Raw genomic sequence first — 21,050 nt, forward strand, 5'->3', positions numbered from 1 at the left:
GAGGCCAAGCCTCTGAATGAATAAATGTCATGTTCACATGGAAGACAACATAGACAATACCAAACATCTCCTAAAACAATACAGCCTCTGCCAGCGGAAGGATGCTCATTCCTCCCTTGCCAGCCTAGTACAAACCAGCGTCTTCAACAGTGACACACACAAACCCCACAGGCCAAATAAAGCCACCGTCATTTTCCTGCCCAGTAGCATCTGTAAACAAAAAGAAAACATCATTTGTTGACCCCGAACATATAAAAATACTATAACAAAATGAAATACAAATATATATTAGAATCTGTAAGTATTCTGTATAAAGAGATACTTTAGCGGTTAGCGTACAGCAAGAACAGAAACACAACACAACCAAGCCCCAGCTGGGCCATGGGCAGAATGAGACACGTCCTGGCTCCTCTGTGCAGCAGAGGGGGCTCCTGTGGAGAGGGCGTTGATGGCAGAAACATATCCCCATGGTGGTGGGAACGTCCTGGATGCTGTTGGTGAGCAGGGATGGTGATGGCACCCGCAGAGCTGGATGCGTGCAGTGGAGATGCCCAGAGCCTGTTCACAGCTGGCGGTGCAGACCTGAAGCCAATGCGCTGCAGCAGTGTGCTGGAGAGACCTGGTGCTGCAGCCCTGGGGTGAGTTTGTCCATCCCAGTGACATGGTGATGCACTGTCCAGCTGCGTGCAGTGTCCCAGGTCTGGCACTCACCATCCTTGGCCCCCACAGGCAGAGAAGCGATGCTGCTATGGAGGGTGCATGCAGTACCCCGCCATGGGGTCCCTTGTGCTGCACTGGCAGTGGTGCTGGGCCTGGTCCCACAGTGCGTCCACCAGCACTGCTGACTTTGAAGAGGAGCTGCCTGAGCATCCGCACCCGTGTCCAGGAGCTGGTGGGATCTGTCATGGCAGCAGCGTCAGCTCCAGGCTTGAGCATCTTCAGCCTCTTCAGGCAGCCCTGGCACCCACGAGGCTGAGGTCCCAGTGATGGGCACTGGTGATGGGCATGGCAAACCCGCACCCCAGCTATCATACCCTGGCTGGCTGGGCCAGAGGGACATGGGGCACCATTGTCCAGTGGCAGAAACCATTCCACAGGGTTAAGCCTGGAGGAAAGGGGTTTCTGTGCTGCCCCATACCTCTGAGCAAAGCCACTCAGCTGGGCTGATGGTGCTTGGAGCCTCCCTCCATCTTAATGGCACAGTGGCAGGGCTGGTGCCGGGACCCCCACAGAAATCTGCACACCACTGCCTGTGACCCACACAGTGTTCTTGGGACCACCCTGGTTCTGCCCCATGGCACCTGTGCCACCACAATGGGCTGGAGCTGTGCCCAAGCACCCTGGAGCCTCGCTGGCAAGCGCACAGCCTGGGGTGCCACCAGTGGGTCAGCCTGTGGCAGTGGAACTGCTGACATTTGAGTACTCACTGCTGCTGCCATCAGGGCAATGGCAGATCCTCAGCAGGGAGTCCAGGGCTGCCAGAGGAGAGGATGTGAAGCAGCGCTCCAGGTTCACAGGACCACAGGGTGTCAGCTACGCTGCACAGCCCTCTGCCAGCCACAGCCCATGAAGCTCTGCCATTTCAGACCCCTCTGCTCCAGCCCTGGGTGTTGGAAAAGACCCCGGCTCACTGGTCTGGACACAGGGGATGGGGCTGCCAGGGAGGGGACACACCAGGGGATGCAGACGCTGCCCTCTGTGGCTGTGGGGCTGCACTGGGGAATAGGCCAAGTGCCGCATGGAGTCGACGGGGGCAGCTGGGCAGTGGCCACCCGGTATCCACACGTCTGTGTAGCTGCAGTTCTTAAAAAATTCTCTATCTACACATTTGTTTTGTGGGTTTTCTTTTTCCTTTTCTTTTTCCTTTTATCCCAACCCTCAAGATGCAACAGCTCTGCCCTCCGCCGGGCTCCTCTGGTGCAGTCCAGGAACACCCAGCCAGCAGCATTATGGCCACAGGGCAAAGCGAGGTCCTTGGCTCTTGGGAGGGCTCCCCGCTGGCCCCCAGCTCGCCAGGGCCGGTGGCTGCTCACAGGCACTGGCTGCAGCCGCACTTGCTGGGCTTCTCCACCTCTTCCACGAAGGTTGCGCCGTTGCTGCACTCGAAGGCGTATTTCCTGCGCCGGAGCCGCAGGCCGGTGCAGCAGCCGGCGCTGGGGCCCCCGCACGTCCCTCGGCATTCCACCCAGGCCACCGGCCGCGTTGTCTGGCAGATGGCATAGCCCCGCTGCACCTGGTGGTAGTCCCGCACCGGCTCCCCGCGGCACTCCGGCTCTGTGGGACAGCGATGCTCAGACTGGCATCCCAGCATGGGGCTGCCCCTGCCCTGGGCACCCACCTCCCCGGCTCCTACCTTGGTCACAGAGGGCTCCGGTGTAGCCGTCATGGCAGTCGCAGGTGGGCTGGCCGCCTGGGGTGAGGCGGCAGTGGCCATGGGCACAGGGCTGGCGGTGGCAGGGGTCAGGCGGCTCAGTGGGCTGGTTGCAGAGGGTGCCCTGGTAGCCCTCGTGGCACTGGCAGGTGTAGGAGAGGGCGTCGAGGGGCAGGCACAGCCCATGCACACACCTGTGGACACCCAGCATCATCAGGCAGCTGCCAGCATGGCACCGGCACGGCACTGCACATAGGACCAGCACGGCACTGGTATGGCACAGCCATCGTGCCATGGGTCTGGCGTGGCACCACACCACTCAGTGAAGTGGCATTGCCACCGCATGGCACCACCAGGACAAGCCAGTCCCAGGGGACTGCAGTGGACAGCCAGTAGGAGGGGTGAGCTGGGCAGGCGGTGAGGAGGGACAGCCAACGGAGAGAGCAAGGATGAGAGGCGGACAGTGAAGAGCAATTAATGACAAGGCAGGCAATGGGGAAAGACCAACGGAGTGGGGCAGTTGTGGTGGGGCAGCCAATGAGGAAGGGTCAGACAATGAGCTAGCTGAGTGAGGTTGTTGTGGCGGGGCAGCCAATGGAACAGGGCAGTTGTGGTGGGGCAGTCAGACATCCAATGGGGCAGGTGAGTCACACTGGGCAGCAAATGGCTCAGGACCATTACTGTTGGACAGCCAATGGGGCAGCATCATAGCCTCAGGACAGCCAATGGAGCAGATGGGTCACTGCAGGGCAGCCAATGGGACAAGACTATTGCTGTAGGGTAGCCAACGGAGCGGGGTCACTCACTTGTGCCCCTGGCAGGGGCCGCCATGGGGCTGATCGCAGTGGGGCCCGTCCCAGCCAGGCTCGCAGTGGCAGACGGGGCCCTGGGCGCCGGTGGGCTGGCAGATGCCATGCAGGCAGTAGAGCTTGCGGCAGGGCTCGCAGCCCGGCACCACCCCTGGCGTCATCCGCGTCTTGGTGAAGTCCTGCAGCTCGTTGTTGATGTAGAGGTTGCGGATGCACCCGTGGAAGCTGGTGCCATTGAGGAGCTGCCAGAGGCGGAAGGCAGCCGAGTTGACATCCACAGGCATCCCTGGGGAGAGCAGGACCGTCAGCACACACGGGTGTCCCCCGTGTCCCCACCACCACCTCTCCACATCACCCGGTCGCCCCTCTGGCCCCTGTCCTACCTCCCACATAGAGGGGAGCCTCGCTGTTCAGTGTGTAGTGCTTGCCCGAGTTGTCCATGGTCATGGGGCTGCCACCATCGATGGAGAGGTTCACCATCTGGTCGAAGGTCACCAGCTCCACGGTGTGGAACTGCCCGTCGTTGATAGTCTCAGCACTGGTGGAGACAGCTGGGTCACTGGGGACACGCCCCAAGCCTGTGCAGTGGGGGTGGTGATCCCCCGTGGGTGGGGAAGGAGTGGCAGGTACCTGTAGATGGCTGAGCTGGGGTGGGTGCCGGGGTCATAGCTGACCCTGACGTGTCCCTGGTACAGCTCCACAGCCATGTGGTCGCTGTCGCCATTGTACAGCAGGATGCCGTTGCCTTCAGCCGTGGAGACCTGTCAGGGGAGAGGTGGGAGCCCACATCCCTGGGGCAGCACCCCCATTGCCACCCCCCCCCCCCCCCCCCCGGTGTCCCCATGCCCCCTCAGCCCTCACCTGCAGGGTGATATTGGCCCGGGGCCAGTCCTGCAGGTCAGTGAACTGCAGGTACGTGTCGCGGTCCACAAAGTTGACGCTCAGCAGTTTCTCACACTTGGGGCCACCGAAGCCGGGCAGGCACTGGCAGAGGGCACGGGTACCCCGCTCCACGCACAGAGCCCCATTCTGGCACTCGGCTCGCTCACAGAGGCTGGGCTGGCTGGCAGCATGGGGCGGCATCTCGCAGAGCTGGCCGCTGTGGGGCCAAGGGTGCTGCTAAGCATGGGGCTTGGAGAGCGCCCTATGGGGCTCTAACAGCACTCCCTTGATTTGGGTCCTCAGGGAGGCTCTCCAGCCAGTGGCATCTGAGGGATGCTGGGATGCTGAGTGCTGCCCTTGGGTCCCTCCCCAGGGATGCTGGTTTCCCCCAGCCTTCATCCCTGAAGACCCACACCTCCAGACCCAATCCTTCCTCTTGCACTGGATGGATGGATGGATGGATGGATGGATGGATGGATGGATGGATGGATGGATGGATGGACGGACATGGTAGCCAGGGTTGGTTCCTCCTGCATAGTGCCATGTAACCATCCCCGCTATCCCCAGTGTCCCACATCTTCCCAGTGGTACCTGTAGCCCTCGGTGCAGAGGCAGGAGTAGCCGTTAACCTCGTCCAGGCACTGGGCGTTGTTCTGGCACCGGTGGTCCTGGCAGTCATCGAAGTCCTCGCTGCAGTTGCTCCCCACGTAGCCAGGCACACATTCACACCTGGGGCAGGAGGGGGGCTCACTGCTGCCCCTTCCTTCTCCCCCATGCTGGTGGGTACCTGCTCCTCCTGGCATCCCCCTCCCCATAACCCCTTCCCAGCCTGTGAGCTGCAGCCCCCCAAAACCAAATCTCCCCCACCAGGCAGCTGGGACAAAGCAGTCTGGGGAGGGGGAGCTCACCTAGGCCCCTGGCTTGTGGAGACACAGGTAGAGCCGTGCTGGCACGGACTGAGCTCAGCTGAGCAGAAATCCAGTGAATGCTCACAGAAATCCCCTGCAGGGTAGAAATAGGGACACCAAGGATGCTCAGGAGCTCACATTACCACAGGCACTTGCCCGAGTTGTTCATGGTCGTGGGGCTCTATGGCTGTGGCCTGTGGCCACAGGCAGCTCCTGCCTGAGTCAGGCACCAAGGGCATCCCAGGGTGTGGGGGCTCAGTTGGATGTATGAAAACTGGGCCTAGAGGCCATGGTGATGGGCACCGGGACAGCAGGCAGAGGAGCTATTAGCCCTCGTTGGTGGGAAGGGAGAAGCAGTGGGCACATACCCCTGCCAGGCCTGCGAGGTTTGGGGATGCTTAGCCCTCATTCCAGGTACCTGTGTAGTGGGCAGGGCACAGGCAGGTGTAGTTGGTGGCAGTGGGCACGCAGGAGCCCCCATTCTCACAGATGTGCTCCTTGCAGGGGTCGCTGGTGGCATGGCAGTTCGGACCCTCAAAGCCCGCTGGGCACAGGCACCTGCATGGGGCACAGGGAGGTGTCATGGGGTGGGAAATGGAGCATTTTGGGATGGTTCCTGTGAAACAAGCAGCACAGCGGGAGCAGGGAGGGTGGCAGCCGCAGCGGGCTGCGAGGATGCTGAGTTGCCACGACAACAGGCTGAGAGGACACTCAGCGCTGGGGAGGGTAGTGGCTGCGCAGCCCACCTCCTCACCCTATCCTGACAGCTATTTTCAGCTACTAATTGTGTCCTGGTTCCTGGAATGGCCTGAAGAGTTCAGGGTAGCGAGGGTTGTGCAAGGGCATGGCAGCCCTGCAGGGAACAGCAGTGACCCCGGGCCACGTCCTGCCCCATCCAACAGTTAACCCTGCTGCAGCTGCCACATCCCAGCCCCAAATCCCACTGTGCTATCCCTCCTCATGCCTTCTGTGGTGGTAGGACCTGCTCTCTCCCCCATGCCCTCAGCACTGCAGGGCTGGGGGACATAGGGAAGCAGAGCCAGTGCTCAGCCTTGTTAGTGCTGTGCTGGCAGGAGGCATAGGCAGGGCTGCAGAGAGCAGGAGCCTGGGCTGGAGCTACCACATGAATGCAATAGCCCAGCTATATGCCTAAGGGAGCACATAGAAGGCGAGGGAAGCACTAAACATCATCTCTGAGGGATGCTGGGGATCCCAGCTGCTGCCCAAACACCCGTCTTTCCTGGGTTCCCATTCAGCACTCACCTGAAGCCGGCTCCTTCCCCGTCCTGAGGCTGGCAGGTCCCCCCATTGAGGCAGGGGTTGGAGGAGCAGACGCTCAGTGCCACCTCGCAGTCCCTGCCCTGGGGAGGGATGGAGAGGTGGGAGCGAGGAGAGTGGCACAGCACCGTGCCCAGCTCTCCCTGCCCCATCACACTCAGTGTCACACTGTGGTGTGCAGGGAGGGTGGACAGTCCTGCAGGCAGTGAGCCCCAGGGGCAGCCCTCACTGCTCCTTTCCCCTCTGCAGGGACATGTTCCTCTGCACTGGGGACCCCCAGGGACCATGGTACCTTGTAGCCGCTGGGGCAGGCGCAGCGGTAGAAACCAAGGGGGTCATTGTGGCAGGTGCCCTGGTTCTGACAGGGGCTGGAGAGGCAGGGGTTGCACTTGGCCTGGATGCTCAGGGCAGGTGGGCCTGTGGGACAGGAGGCACAGGGATAGCCAGGGATATAGTAGAGAGAGTGATGGAGGGGTGCCCGTTTGTGGGTACCAACACAGGGTCAGAGCTCCAGGCACAGCTGGGAGCAGAGCCTGCCCCACCAAGGACCTGGGGACAGCCACGTGTTCAGTCACCCAGGGGTGTGCCACTGGCCAGGTAAGGGGACAAGCCTCTTGGTCTGCCCCCTCCTCAAGGCAGCTCAACAGGTTAAATGCTGGAGTCCCCCACACTCACAGAACATCAGGCACCAAGCAGGAGATAGCCCGGCTCCCCATGGCACCTGCTGCCCTGCCTGAGGATGGACAGATGGACAACACAGACACCTCGCACCTTGGCACTCAAACTTCTTGGCAGGGGTGGTGAGCAGCAGCTTGCCTTCCATTTCAGGGGGCCCTGCGCAGCGGGCGATGCCTGGCTCCTTGTACCCCGTCTTGACCCAGCTGGAGAGCCAGCGCAGGTTGCAGCTGCAGTACAGGGGGTTGGCTCCAATGGCTCTGCGGGGGGAGGAAGGACAAAACTGCATCCGCTGCCCCGCAGAGGGAATGAGGCTTGGAGACCTTGGGACTGGGCACAACTCCGTCACTTGGCTGGGCTGCCATGTGATGGGGGCCCCAATGCTCTGTGCTGGAGCTCTCCTCCACTGCCCACATAGAAATCCTCATGAGTCCCTCTCCAGCACTTGGGCAAAGCTGCCTGGGCTTGAGGCTGTGCAGAAACGTCGACCCATTGCACGGGAGCTGAGGACAGCCTCGGCTCTGCTGCGCAGTGCAGGGCAGGGGCACCGGGGCAGGCTGCTGGGGACAAGCAGCAAAGTCAGAGCCAGAGCTCATGGGGACAGCATTAGGGGAGAGCAAGGATTTGCTCCAAGAGAGCAGGGTTGCCCTGTTCCACAGCAGAGCAGGGCAGGGAGCAGCAGGTGCTGTGTGAGGCTGAGGGGTTCAATGCCATTTTGCACACTCCTTCTCTGCAAAGGCCAGCAGCGGTGGAGGACCATTAGACTGATATGTGTGATGAAGGAAGGACACGGCAGGCAGGGAGGCAGGCAGTAGGGACAGCAGCTCTGCTGGGGCTTACAAGCCTGTTCCTACAGCACCAACAGCGCCGGCTGGTGACACAGCTCAGTTCTGTGGGAACCCGCAGCACTGCACTGCAGCAAGAACACCAGTGAAGAGCCAGGGGAGACCAGAAGAAGCAGGGCTGCTCCCAAAAAACAGGGAGGCCAGGACTGGAAATCAAGATGCTCTCTGCAGGCTGGAGGAACAGCCTGAAAGCCCCAGGATGCCAGGAGCAGGACCAGCCACCGGAGGGTGGGTAGGAACCACTTAGCAGGAACAGGGAAGGGACTGAAAAGTCATCCTGAACAAAGTGAAATCCCTGCTCTGGGTGATGGGTATGGGGCTGTGCTCCTGCGGTACAGGTTCCCTCAAAGAGGAGGGAGGAGGGTGCTTGGTGAGAGATTTGGGGCTGCTGCAGGGAAGGACCCTGGCAGGAGGTTAGCAACATGCTGGCCCAGGTCAGAGCAGCCCTTGCCAACCCATGGTTGTGCCAGCATCTTGCATGGCTTCACCTGCATGTTAAGGGACCCTGGGGACCTGGTGGGACCCCACACCACTTCCATCAAAGACCAGCAGCACTGGGAGGCTCAGCTGCACACCTGGACCTGGGGCCAGAGCACATCAGTGCCCCACCAACACTGTCCCAGCTACCAGCCCAGAGAAGAGCAGAGGAGGCAGCTCAGCCCCCAGAGAATCTGGGCATAGCCCCATGATTTTTAAAGGTCTCCTGAACATGCATCCAGCCCTGCACCTGGAGAGCAGGAGATACTCACAGGTGGGACAGGGAGGTGACATCTGCAAAGATGCCCTCGGGGAGGCTGGAGATGTCATTGCCATGGAGAGACCTGCAGAGAACAGAGGGTCCTGTAATGCCCATAGTTCCAGGGTGGGCAGCAAGGACTGTGACCAGCAGGGCTGCCACCACCCCGTGGGTCCAGGCATGGGTGGCAGAGCTGGACCCCACCACTCTGTCACTGCTGCAAAGGCATCAAGTGATCTGAGAGGCTGAGTCTTCTCCCCTTGCTCCTCCTGCAGCCTGTACCCTGCCTGCCTGCACTCAGCTCTGAGCAAGCACAGGGGGCACGTGGACACAGGCAGCAGCAGGGGCTGCGAGCAGGGCTACGGGCAGGTACTTACAGCAGCCGGAGGGAGCGGAGGCCCTCAAAGGCCAGCGGAGGGATGCACTGCAGGGAGTTGTAGCTGAGGATCCTGTAGAAGGCAAGAAGGAGGCAGCACAGTGCTGGGGGCACCTCCGTGTGTGCTGTAAGAAGCCCACCCTTGGTTGCATGTTCCCTTTGCGTCAGCTCAAACTATAGCTTCACCCACATGGAGAGGGGAGACCCTGGAGTCCCCAGCACCCCGCAGTCTTTGGGGTCCCCTAGGAACAGCCCCCCCCAGCTCAGTTCTGTGGCACACCACAGGGACTGCACTTACAGGGTGGTGAGCTGGCTCATGTTGGTGAAGGAGGAGTTGCTCAGGGAGCTGATCTTGTTGTTGCTCAGGTCACTGTAAAACAGAAACTTCAGGGCTTGGAGGAAGCTGAGCCCTGTCTCCCCCCTCGGTGCTCCCCTGTGCTCCCAGCTGCGATGGGATGCAAACAGCAGCACAGCCTCCAAGAGAGCAGCAGGGCTGTCACACAGGGTGATGGCAGGAATGCCACTGTCCCCCTGCCCACTGCCACCAGAAGCTGTGAGCACCCAGGGGCTGAGCATCGCTGCAGTCAACTGTTTCTCAGTGCACAGCAGGGATGCAGAGGGATGTCAGGGGTCCCTGCACACTGCCAGGTCCTTCCCCAGGATCACGCATCATGGGGACAGCCTCTGTCCTTGCCCACCACTGCTAGCAGTGGGACCAGCTGCCTGCCTGGCCTCCTGCTCCTGCCTACTTACACAAGCTGCAGGTACTTGAAGGTAGAGAGCTGCCCCGGGACCTGAGTAAACTGATTTCCATCCAGGTAGCTGCAAGAGAGAACAAAAGCACCTCAAGGTGGCCGAGAAGCCAGAGGTCCCTCCCTCTGCCCCCGATTCTCCTGTGCACCTTCTTATGGGCTGCAAAGAGCATCTCCAGCATCATTTCTCTCCCAGCATGCATGGCCTGGGGCTCTCAGGAGACCCCTGGGCTGCAGGGCAGGTAGTGTGAGAGCACACAGGCACACTTGAGAGCTCTGTGTACTGATCCCCAGGACAGCCTCCAAGCAGCCCACGTGTGTGAGCACAGCCAGCCATGTGCTGTGCTTACACATCCAGTGTGAGTGTGGGCAGCAGAAACCAGTCCCAAGGCACGTGTGAGACAGCGGAGGATGCAGAGAGAGGAGGGGTGTGTGAGACAGCGCAGGAGTGTGAGGCGCTGCTATACACATGCGTGTGCACAACCAGTGCCTGCACTACCTGCACACAGGACTTGCTGCTGTCCCCCATTCCAGAGAGGAGCAGAGCCCCTTTCACAGCAATGGGCATTACTGCTAATCCAGAGCTGGCATGGCTGTTTGGGTATCTCCCTGACACCCAGGTAAGCCACATTCCATTGCCTGTGTGCTCGGAGCTGGACCAGCCGGGAGTATCCCTGCAGCCTTGGTGAGAGGTGATGGCACAGCAGGGCTGGGGAGCTGGCAGAGGCAGGGTGGCCCTGTCCCTGTTGCTGATGGCAGGCTGATTGGGACTGCAGGGCTGCATGGGGACCACAGCTGCCCCCTCCCAAAGATGCCAAAGAGCAGGGACCCAGCTGCTGTGACAACCCCTTGCATATCACCATTAGTATCCCTGAGTCAGCAGAGGCTCTCACTGAGCCCCTTGCTGGGGTTGGGGCTGGAGAGGGTCCCTTGGCTGGGTGGGGGTCACTGCCAGGCTGGGATGGTGCTGTGGGAGAGAGCTGTGGGGCATCTTTGCCCCAACACCTGCACAACCCCTCAGCAGAGCCCCCCTCACCCAGAGCTGCAAAGTCTGAGGCAGAGCCTGGGCACTCGGCCACCACTTACAGCTCCGTGACGTTCTTGGGGATCCCCTTGGGCAGGGCCTTGAGGTGCTTGTTGCTGCAGCGGACAACGGTGTCGAGGCACGTGCACTCCTGCGGGCACTGCGGACGGGGGATGCAGCTCGTCTCCTCCTGACCTGCACCGGGCACAGAGAGCCACAAAGTCACCTTGGGCATCACATGAGGCTGGACTCGATGCCTTGTCCTCATCTAAGACTGCTCCTCTCCCATGCCAACCATATCCCCTTGCCCCCAAAGCAGGGTGCTGTGGGCAACAGCCTCAGGCCAGCTGAGAGTCAGCAGCTCATGAATCGCTCCTGTTCCCAGAAACTGCCCGCCCCACTCAGATGGATGCAATCAGACAGCTCCAGGCTGCTCTGATTTTCACCATTTTCAAGCAAAAACACAGTCCCAGGGGTAGCAGAGAGGAGGGCGCACGAGAAGCGGCTCAGCCCTGCCAGTCCTCCTGAAATAACCTCCTTCCCCCTTCTCCCAGAGGCAGCAGGGGTTGCACGGAGCAGCCGGAGGAGCCAGAATTGCTCGCCCTTCCCAAGGGAGAGGCATCCCCAGAACAGCCGTATGCTATCTCGCACTGTTGGGAAAGGCGCAGGATGCACCCTTCAGTGTTTGACGTGGTGGAGGAGGGAAAGCAGAAGAAACGATGATGTGTTTGTAAATATTTTACAGAGGGCTCAAAAGCTGTTCTAAATTAAAAAAACTTTTAAAAGAAGTCTTTTCTCTCAACAGGCACATTCCCCGCCTGCTCCATCTGCCCAGCTCCATCATGTGGAGCTGGGAAGGGAAGAAGCGGGAGGAATTTTGGTGGGCTTTGCCTATACACCTGCTCCTGCCAGCATCCAGGGCACAGCATTTGCCAGCACAGACCTGCCTACGTACAAGGGCCATAAGGTGCAGTGGGTGCAAACTCCTCTCCCAGCTTGAGAGCAGCTTGTGGGGATTTGAATGCAGCCCTAAGGGCTGGGTACCAGGAAGGGAAATACGTGCATCATCAGGGGAAAGCATTAATGAGCTGATGGTTCCCTCTGAGCTACTGGCTTGTTACAGGACACTGCTGAACATCCCAGAAGCAAGGATGATGCTGGGACAAGCAGACCATAGTGCCAGCCTGGGGCAAGCAGCCTGATCCCCTCTCACCCCCGGCGCCGCGGGGCCCGTGAGTTACCTTCCTCACACCTGAAGTCGGGGAAAGCCACGTCCTGGAGTGGGATCTGCCGGAGGAAGTCAGGGTTTTGGCACCGCGGGTTCCCCGTCACGATCTTCCTCTTGCGCAGCCAGTCCCCCAGCCAGGCCAGCTGGCAGTTGCAGTTGAAGGGGTTGGCGAGCAGGTTCCTGCACAAGAGGGAGCGTGAGGGCATCACCTGAGCAGCCACTGGGCAAGGGTTCCCCCTGCCGCCACCCCCAATGTGATGGGGACAGCCTGGGAGCATCCCTGCTGAGGCCTGAGACTTACAGCGTGGACAGAGACTGCAGCGTGTCGAAGGCGCCCGGTGTGATGGTGCTGATCTGGTTGTCGTACAGGGAGAGCAGGCGGACGTTGCGCAGCCCTGTGAAGCTGTCATTGTGGATGCAGCTGATGCGGTTGTTCCTCAGCATCCTGAGGAGGGAAGGGGACAAAGGCACCTAATGACCCACGCAGACACCATGGGGGAACCCACCTCAGCAGTGCCTGGGCTGTGCCCACCTTGCTGCTGAGCCAGGCCCTGAATAGCAGAAACCTCCCCCCCAGCTCTGGATACAGCCAGTGGATGGGTAAGGCACTCCCGAGCTGGCCCAGCAGTGATGCAGACAGCACCAGCCCAGGATCACAGGCAGGGCAGAGGAGGAAGGAGCAGGGATGTCCCCACCCCTGTCCCCATGCAGAAAGGGGCACTCACAGGGTCCTCAGCCCATCCAGGCCCCTGAACATGCCGCTCCGCACAGACTCCAGCTGGTTGACGGTGAGGTGCAGCTCACTGACGGAGGATGCCCCCTCAAACGCCCCATCCTCAATTTCCGACACCTTGTTGTTGCTGAGGTTGCTGTGGACAGGGGAAAGCAGGCTGGGACAGGGGGCTCTGCCCCAACCTCAACCTGAAACCTGCCTCCCCCAGGTCCCACTGAGCACCCCATGATGGCAAATTCCTCAGGTGACCCTTGGGTTGGTACATGCCCCCAGGTTCACTCTTGAGGCTGCCCTGGTGTCAGGACCCCATGTGCCCTCCCAGCCCCCAGGCACTCCTGACGGAGCTGTGCCTGCCTGATACTCACATTTTCTTCAGATGTGGGAGTTTCTTGAAGATGCCAGTGGCCTCCAGGACAGAGATTTCATTGTTGTTCAGGCGCCTGGGGTGGGCAGCAGGGAAAAGAGCTCAGGAGGTTGCTGCAAAGGGCATGGCACCGACCAACCCTGAACCAAACCCCAGCACTGGTGATGTTCTGGCTGCAGGAGGGAAAGCAGGGTGGAAGGGAGGAGGCTCTTACAGCTCAGCTGTGGACTGTGGGATGCGCTCTGGGATCTTGGTGAGCTTCAGGTTGGAGCACTCGACCACGCTGGATTCGCAGCGGCACTTCGGGGGGCAGATCACATCGCTGTTGCACTCACTGTTCAGCTGGTAATCCTCCGTCCCTGCGCACCGGGGAGGGCAGCGTGTGGTCCCAAGAGCAGAGGCAGCAGGGCTGTGCCTGCCCCCCCCTCCCTGCTCCTGCCACACGCCAGCTGGTCTCGAGCTCCTCCCCAGCTGCCCTCATCCCAGGGCTATGCACAAATTACTCCTCTCCATGCCCCAAACACCTTATCTGCAGGGGCATTTGTCCCGGGTACACAGGGTGCTGTGTTATCCACCACCCTCTCCTCTCCTGCAATCAGAGCTGGACCGCACGGACACCTCTGTGCCCACCTGGATAACAGCACAAGGGCTGATGGTGGAACATGTCCTGCTACCCAGCAGTTTTGTTACTGCAGCACCTGGGAACTCAGCAGCCAAAAATGATGGGAAATGCAGCGCCGGGCCAGACTGTGGGGCTCCGGCACAACCATCCCCCAGGCAGCCTGGCCGAAAGGGCACCATGCACACACCCATGCATACCCTCCTCTTACCTGGGATGAAATACTGCTCTTTGGCTGTGGAATGAAAAGCACATCATCACCCTGAGCACATGGACATGGGGCTGGGGCAGGGCTGAGCACAGCACAGGGATGGCCCTCACCCGAGCAGCGAAACTTCTTGCTCTTGATCTGGCCGATGCGCTTGTTGGCCAGGCGCCGGGGGCTGGCACAGCGGGCACCACTGGTCTCAACGGGGTTGGCACGGAGGAAGTCTGCCAGCCACTTCAGGTTGCAGTCACAGATGAAGGGGTTCTGGGCCAGGTGCCTGCACCACAGACAGTGGGTGACCACCAGCTCCAGCTCTGGCTACCCAAGAGAGATGCTTCCCTCCATGCTCCCGCCTGCCCAGGCATTAGAGCTGGTGTGGGTACTCACAGGGTCTGGATGGCCCGCAGGGAGGTGAAAGTGCCCTTGGCCAGGCTCTGGATCTTGTTGTCATAGAGTGAGAGCAGTGAGAGGTTCTGCAGGTCCTGGAAGGCATCTGCTCGCACACAGTTGATCTTGTTGGCATTGAGGAGCCTGGCACGGAGAAAGGTGATCCTGAGGACCCTCTTCACTGCACCATGGGCTCTGGAGACCTCACTTGCTTTCTGGTGTCCCCAAAGAGCATCCCACCCAGCCACCAGCGCCTTACAGCAGCTGCAGGGCAAAAAGTCCCCCGAAGACACCCTTGGGGAGGTCTGTGATCTTGTTGCCATACAGCACCCTGGGAGAGAGAGACTGGTGTGAGAGACATGAGGGGGAGTGGTGTGGGGCATGATTCAGGGCATGTCACATCCACCCCACACCACCCAACACACCCTGGTTCGGAGCACTTACAGGGAGTTCAGCGAGCGCAGTCCTTGGAAGGCATCAGGGGCGATCTCTGAGATCTGATTGTTGCTCAGGTCTCTGAAAACCAAAAGGAGAATGTGGCCTGGTCCCCTCTTCTTTGTCCCATGCCCCCACCGTCCTGCTGGGCCCAGGGATCCACCCCTTGCACCCAATATAGAGAGCTGAGGGCATCCAAGGCCCCATCCCAGTGCTGCCACGTGGGGCACTCATGTCGCACCAAGTGCCGCAAGCCCATTATAGTGAGGGCCTGTGGGCTCACGGCAGGGGCGTGAAGGGTGTTGGGGTTCAGGGTGAATTGGCAAGGGCTGCACACTTACATCCTCCTCAGCTTCTTGTAGGGGGAGAAGGCACCTGGGGGAATGGACTTGATTCCATTGAGCTCCAGGCGTCTGCAAAGAGAAGGGGGACAGATGAGGGCTGTAGGGCTGGTTGAATCACAGCACCCCACTGACAGAGCTGGAGAGCTGCAAGAGCCACAAGCCTGCAGTAAGTTACCCTACCAGGGTGTTACCATTCACCCCAGGGACAACTTACAGCCTGTGATCTGGGCTTTCTCCATCAGAGAGGGGTGCCATGGATGGGGGGACTGTGGTGGCTGGGGTGTGGGGAGCACCTCCTCCCTCCCAGCACCCTGGGTCTGGGGGCACCTGATACCCTGCAAGTGCCCTGCATGCCATCCCAGCAGGGGCTTTGCACCATAATTGGATTCCCCTAAGGAGATTATTTCTCTATTTACATTTTTAATGCAGTTAAATCCAGGGCTAAACCTGGGCAGCATGGGAGAAGGGCAGGAAAGGCCTGCTGCCCCGCAGGGTGGCTGAGTGTGGGGTTTGCCCCCGTGTCCCCACTGCCTTCAGCCACCCATAGCCAGTAATGATGGTGTGGTGACATACTCACATCTCTGTCATGGTCTCAGGCAGGTTGGCAGGGATGGCTGTCAGCCCCTTGCCCCGACAATCCACGATGCCGTTGCTGCAGGTGCACATGGCCGGGCAGGAGCCAGAGGACAAGCTGCAGAGCTGGGCACGTGCAGAGTCTGTTTGTCCTTTGGGAAAGCAACCAGCATGGGAATTGAAAAGAGCTGGGACAGGTGGATGGGTGGCAGCACCCCAAGGAATGAAGCCTGGTAACAGCTCGAAGTGCTGGGACAGCTCATAGCACCTTTGAATGGGTGCACAGTCCTGGTGCACCCCAACCCCATGTGAAAGGCACTGGCTGATGCACCTTTTGTCACACTGGTAGGGTGGTGGTGTCCCCGTGGTGTCCCCGTGGTGTCCCCATGGTGTCCCCACACCAGCAACAGTGCTGACCCGAGCCAAGCCCAAAGCATACATTCAGGCTCTGAGCTGGGGCATGCGGCAGAGTGGAGGTGGGCTGCAGCAATGGGATTGGCTTTGTCCCCCCAGTCCGTGTCCCTGCCCTGGTACCCACTGCCTCCCGTCCCCCTCACCGGAGCAGCTGAACTCGTTCTTCTGTATCTCGGCCACGTTGAGACCACGGAGCTGGGCTGGAGCAGCACATTGGGTAAAGAGCCCGATGGTGGGGCGCTGGCGCAGCCACTGTGAGAGCCAGGCCAGGTGGCAGTCACAGAAGAGGTGGTTGGAGTGCAGGCGACTGCGGGTGGACAGGGCAGTCAGTGAAACCAGGAGAGCTCCTGAACACCCCACTGCCCTCCAGCTGCCCCAGCCTGGCTCAGCACAAAGGTACACTGAGGACACAGAGGAGCCTGAGAGCATCTGTGCCAGTTCCCAAGGCCACCTAGATTGGTAGTGCTTGGGGATACACTGCAGGAGCGTCATCTCCACCCCCTCCCCATGGATGCTGCCAGCACTAGTAGCAGAGCTGGGGACATCCTACTCCAGCCCAGGGGGTTCCTGCTACCCCCACGGCCCTATCACTCACAATGTCCGCAGCTTGGGCATGTGGTTGAAGCTGGACACAGGGATGGAAGTGATATTGTTGTTATTCAGGGTCCTGCAGGAAAGCAAAGGGGGACAGGTCAGGGTGGCCAGGCCATAAATGGGAGCGTGCCTGCAGTGTCTTGTGAGTGGGGAGCACCCAGGGACACCCTCACCCCACATGGGGCTTGCATGCTGGAGGCTCCAGCCAGCTCTTGGCCACTTACAGGACCTCCAGACCCCGCAGGGCACGGAAAGCCCCATCCTCAATGCAGCTGATCTGGTTCTTGTCCAGTTGCCTGAAGGAGGAAGACAGAGGGAGCATTACTGTGACAGCCCAGGCAGAGAGTGACCAGTGGCTCCTGATGCTTCCTGCCACTGGACCTGATCCCAAACTCCCTTGTGCCCATCCCTGTCAGGACTCACAGGTTCTTGAGGTCGGTGGCCCCGCGGAAAGCTTTCCTGGGGATGGCCTGGATGAAGTTCTCACTCAGGTCCCTGCAGAAAAAGGACACAGAGACGAATATGATCAGCGCCTGCAAAGCACGATGCCCCTCGGGACCAGGGTGTCCACAGGCAGCGGCATGCCCCAGCACTCAGTGATCCCCCTGGGGCTCTGGGAAACTGTAATTTGGCCTCAGGTCCTTGGTTGCCCATTGCCCTGCTGGCTGGCCTGAGGCAAGGCCGACTCCATCCATGGTGGCCTCAAGTGGCCAGGGGTCCCCAGGAACTGCTGTCCCCAGCTCTGAGAAGCAGAGCAGCAGGGCACAGATCCGGGAGAACCCTCTGTACTTAAATACCCTCTGACTGCTGTAATTACAGGGCCCTGCTGATTAACTGGTAATTACACTTAGCGGCTCCAGCAGGCATTCCCATGGAGCCTGCCCTGCACTTCAGAGGGCACAAATAATAGGGTCATTAATTACTTCATCACTACACGGCACTGTCTGTGTAATTACCTGCTCTGCAATGCCGGGGCACGCCGGGCCAACACAGGCTCTGTGCTGCAGGGCTGGCAGTGGGTCAGATCCTCCACCATGCTTGGGCTGGCTTTTAATGACCATGAAGATCAATAATCTTATTTCAAGTAAGGTCTGGATAGACTGGCTTAAGTCACCTCATCCTTGGGGTGCCCCGATTTGTGCCCCATGTCTCCCATGCAACCATTTTTTCTCCCAGTCCAAGGGCCAAGAGCTCCTCCAAGCTCAGGGGGTACTTGCATTGCATGCCCACTGCCCCATGCCAGCACAGCCCACAGCTCCCCCCGGGCACAGGGAAACTGAGGCATGAAACAGCATTTTGTCCAATGCAGCAAATCCATGGGTGAGTGAGGAGCAGGACAAGGGCATCCCACAAAGACTAAGCACAGATAGCAATCATCTCAGCCTGAGAGGTGGCTTGGGGTATCACCAGATGCCAGCATTTCACACTCAGTGCTCACCAGCTCTGCTTCACCACAAAGCCTGTACACTATTGATATCCCTGGGCAGTTGTGCTGGGTCAGGATGGAGGCACAGCATCTACCCTCCATGCCCTCATTTGCTCCAGAAAACGGTCTCAGTATATCCAACAAGCTGCTTGCAAATGACCTAAAGGTCTCCAAATCAGGACTTCACCCCAGCCAAAAGCTTCACTGCCACAACGGGGTAATGTTCCCAGAGGGAAGCACCAGCATTGCATGCACAGATGCATGAGAAGGAAAACCCAAGGACAGTGGGCTTGCCCAGTCACCAAGGAGCTCCCACATAGCTCCCATCGCTCCAGCGCCGTATGCAGCGGGCAGGGGCTGGTGCATGGCTCTGCGTCGTTCCTGGGTACCCAAACCCGGCCGCTAAAGCACCATTGCTGGGGCAGAGGAAGGGAGATGCCGCCCCTGGAGGGGACCGCGCTCCCGGGAGCGCAGCAGCCGCAGTTTCCCCGCTACCCGCGCGGCGGCACTGCCAGGCTGCCCGGACCGCGCTGCCTGCGCTGCCAGCATTGACCGCGCTGCTCGGACCACGCTGCCAGTCCTGCTTGCGCTGCCTGCTCTGACCGCTCTGCCTGCACTACCCACTCTGCTTGCGCTGCCTGCTCTGACCGCTCTGCCTGCACTACCCACTCTGCTTGCGCTGCCTGCTCTGACCGCTCTGCCTGCACTACCCACTCTGCTTGCGCTGCCTGCTCTGACCGCTCTGCCTGCTCTGCCCAAAGGGATTGAGGTCGCCTTGCACTCTCCAGAGGAAAACACCAGCAAACACCTTCTCATCCTCTGCTGGAGTCGCAATGAGCCCAGGGACCCCCAGGAATTGCACTGACCTTCCAGAAAAACGTAGCATTGCCCCAAAACTCCTTTTCCCTTTTGGGTCCTAGTAGAAGGAAGCCCCTAGAAAACCCTTTGGAAAACTCCAGATGAATTTCACCACTCTTCCTAGCAATGCATTGCACTCCCTCTTAGCTGCCTGCTCTCCAACATTAAACCAGTCTCAATGGAGCTAAGTATGGGAGCACCCACCAGACTTTGGCGCTCTGCACCCCCCTCTCAGCTCCACTGTTGCCTGCCCAGGCAGCCCCTGCCTGCAGCTTGTTTGGTTCCCTCATGGAAACGTCGCTCGTGTTTCTCCACTCGCAGCACATGGGAGTCCCATTGCGCCCGGGGAGTAAACCCAGGCGTCTGTCTGCAAGCTGCTCACTTACAGCTCGCGAGGCAAACGCTGCTAGGAGGTTGCAACTGACTTTGCGAGGCTTCTCCCCTTCACAGCTTTTTGTGACAGCCACTGATGAAGTGCTGCCATTGGGGGTACCGACGCCAAGAGGGACAGACGCTGGATGTGAGGGTTTCAGAGAGGGCCTGGCACTGGGCTTACATCACCGGCATGGTTACACAGCTGACAATACCAGGACAAAACACATGCTTTGCCTGCAGGATCCTTGCCCCGGCGTTGGAAGAAGGCACGGCCCCTTCCCTCCTGGTGTTTCATAGCTCCCAGCTATGTTTGCTTTACACTTTGGCACGGAAGAAACAGCAGATGGCACGGCTTCTCCTCGCTCCACATGCAGCTTGTAGCACCCTCGGCTGCTGCGCCGGTGCCACCTCACACCCTGCCAAGTACAAGCGAGTCACTGCCATCGCATGCAGAGTGCCAGCTTGCAGCAGTGACCACAAGTACTAACAGGTCCAACAGCTCTGCTGAGGACCAGTCAACGGATGGGCACAGACAGAGGAGGGGAAAGGAAAGCAGCCCTTGTCCTGTTGTCACAGCCGCCCTTTCCGCCTTTTCTTGATTCTCTTCCAGGAATTTTCCTAAAGCTCCAAGTTTAACAGTTTCTGGCTATTGAATCCAGGAGACATTCAAGCAGCCAGTGTATCCACATATCCACTGCCCTATCCCTCTGCAACAGGGACCATGCAGCTATGCAGCTGGAGTTTCTCCCCCCACAAGACAGGGTGCAGACAGCTCTGATACTCCTGGGCTTGCAAAGAGGGGAGGATGATAAGGGATGAAGAGGTGATAGGGGACACTGCTATCCCCAGGCTCACCTCCCACAGGGGTTTCTGACCCAGCATGTGCTTGCTAATTAGCAGTCCAGCTCTAGCCCATGGCTGTGCAATGGGGAGGATGGTGCCCACTTTTCCTTCCATGTCCCCCAAAAGCCTTATGGCCAGGCTATGTCCACACAATTCCCTCCCTAGCTGGGCAGCAGTAGTCAAGCGTTGGGGTTTTGGAGACTTCCCTGCTCAGATCTCGTCTCCCGCTGCAAGCATGATGTTTGCTGATGCACGACCTGCAGCGGGTCAGGAGATACCCCCGGTGCTGGCTCTCCTGCCCCCCGCCCCGGTACCCGGGGAGCCTCGGCTAGGAGCCAGGCGCACGGACACGGCTTCCCCGGGGCTGGCAGGGGCTCTGCAGCGGGAGCCAACCCCCCACTGCGCCGCCCTGCCCGGCACTTAGCGGGGCACCCGAGCAAAACTGTTCGACATCGCTTCCCAGTGGGGAGCCCACTCAGGCAAACAAACCCCGGCAGCCTTAATCTCCCCGGCAAGAGCCCGGCGGGCCGGAGGGCGGGCGGGAAGGAGGGGGCCGCAGCGGGGCTGCGGCGGCCAGGCGGGGACGCCGGGGCTATTACCACGCTCTCATTCTTTCGGCTAATCCTGACTTCACACTTTAACCTGATTGAGCCTTGTTTGGCGAGCAGGCTCCTCGCGCCGTGCGAGGGGATTAGGGCCGGACGCAGCGGGGAGGTAATTGCTTCCCAGCGGCGCTGGCCCCGCATCCTCCGAGCCCCCCGCCGGCTGCCAAGAGCGCTGGGGCGGCCTGGCAGCCCTCCGGCACGGCGTTCCCCTCGCCGGGAAGCACGGCTTGGCAGCGGCTACCGCGGCGGCCACATCCAGGCCAAAGCTGCCGCCCGTGTCCTGTCCCAGAGCGCCGGTGAGGGTTGTGGAGACAACTCCGTAGGGACCCGCATGCCCAGGACTGGCTGCTGGCTCCAGGGGGGTGACCCGCAGCAGGCTGCTCGCCTC

The 21,050-nt window shown here is 60.1% G+C and overlaps 1 protein-coding gene across 1 annotated transcript in view; it reads right to left on the reverse strand.

Moving 5' to 3' along the window:
• Nucleotides 1-1,022: 1,022 nt before the first annotated feature.
• Nucleotides 1,023-21,050, reverse strand: part of SLIT1 (slit guidance ligand 1) — a 60,484-nt gene continuing 40,456 nt past the window's right edge. The window contains exons 5-37 of the mRNA XM_061459011.1: nt 16,979-17,050; nt 16,780-16,851; nt 16,557-16,628; nt 16,105-16,268; nt 15,552-15,699; nt 14,972-15,043; nt 14,640-14,711; nt 14,455-14,526; nt 14,196-14,339; nt 13,922-14,085; nt 13,812-13,835; nt 13,196-13,340; nt 12,983-13,057; nt 12,610-12,753; nt 12,186-12,329; nt 11,898-12,064; nt 10,719-10,851; nt 9,634-9,702; nt 9,179-9,250; nt 8,882-8,953; nt 8,518-8,589; nt 7,020-7,183; nt 6,541-6,665; nt 6,234-6,331; nt 5,389-5,528; nt 4,971-5,064; nt 4,654-4,791; nt 4,042-4,279; nt 3,811-3,941; nt 3,564-3,718; nt 3,178-3,466; nt 2,354-2,565; nt 1,023-2,274 (exon numbers count right to left, since the gene is read on the reverse strand). Of these exons, the coding sequence (XP_061314995.1) occupies nt 2,030-2,274; nt 2,354-2,565; nt 3,178-3,466; nt 3,564-3,718; nt 3,811-3,941; nt 4,042-4,279; nt 4,654-4,791; nt 4,971-5,064; nt 5,389-5,528; nt 6,234-6,331; nt 6,541-6,665; nt 7,020-7,183; nt 8,518-8,589; nt 8,882-8,953; nt 9,179-9,250; nt 9,634-9,702; nt 10,719-10,851; nt 11,898-12,064; nt 12,186-12,329; nt 12,610-12,753; nt 12,983-13,057; nt 13,196-13,340; nt 13,812-13,835; nt 13,922-14,085; nt 14,196-14,339; nt 14,455-14,526; nt 14,640-14,711; nt 14,972-15,043; nt 15,552-15,699; nt 16,105-16,268; nt 16,557-16,628; nt 16,780-16,851; nt 16,979-17,050 (4,198 nt within the window). The 3' untranslated portion in view covers nt 1,023-2,029. The remainder of the gene's footprint in view (nt 2,275-2,353; nt 2,566-3,177; nt 3,467-3,563; nt 3,719-3,810; nt 3,942-4,041; nt 4,280-4,653; nt 4,792-4,970; nt 5,065-5,388; nt 5,529-6,233; nt 6,332-6,540; nt 6,666-7,019; nt 7,184-8,517; nt 8,590-8,881; nt 8,954-9,178; nt 9,251-9,633; nt 9,703-10,718; nt 10,852-11,897; nt 12,065-12,185; nt 12,330-12,609; nt 12,754-12,982; nt 13,058-13,195; nt 13,341-13,811; nt 13,836-13,921; nt 14,086-14,195; nt 14,340-14,454; nt 14,527-14,639; nt 14,712-14,971; nt 15,044-15,551; nt 15,700-16,104; nt 16,269-16,556; nt 16,629-16,779; nt 16,852-16,978; nt 17,051-21,050) is intronic.

The sequence above is a fragment of the Pezoporus flaviventris genome, unplaced genomic scaffold (genome assembly GCF_033815535.1).
Source record: "Pezoporus flaviventris isolate CSIRO_AGI_PZ_B2104156 unplaced genomic scaffold, CSIRO_AGI_Pfla_v1 ptg000029l, whole genome shotgun sequence".
In the NCBI taxonomy this organism is placed as follows: domain Eukaryota; kingdom Metazoa; phylum Chordata; class Aves; order Psittaciformes; family Psittacidae; genus Pezoporus; species Pezoporus flaviventris.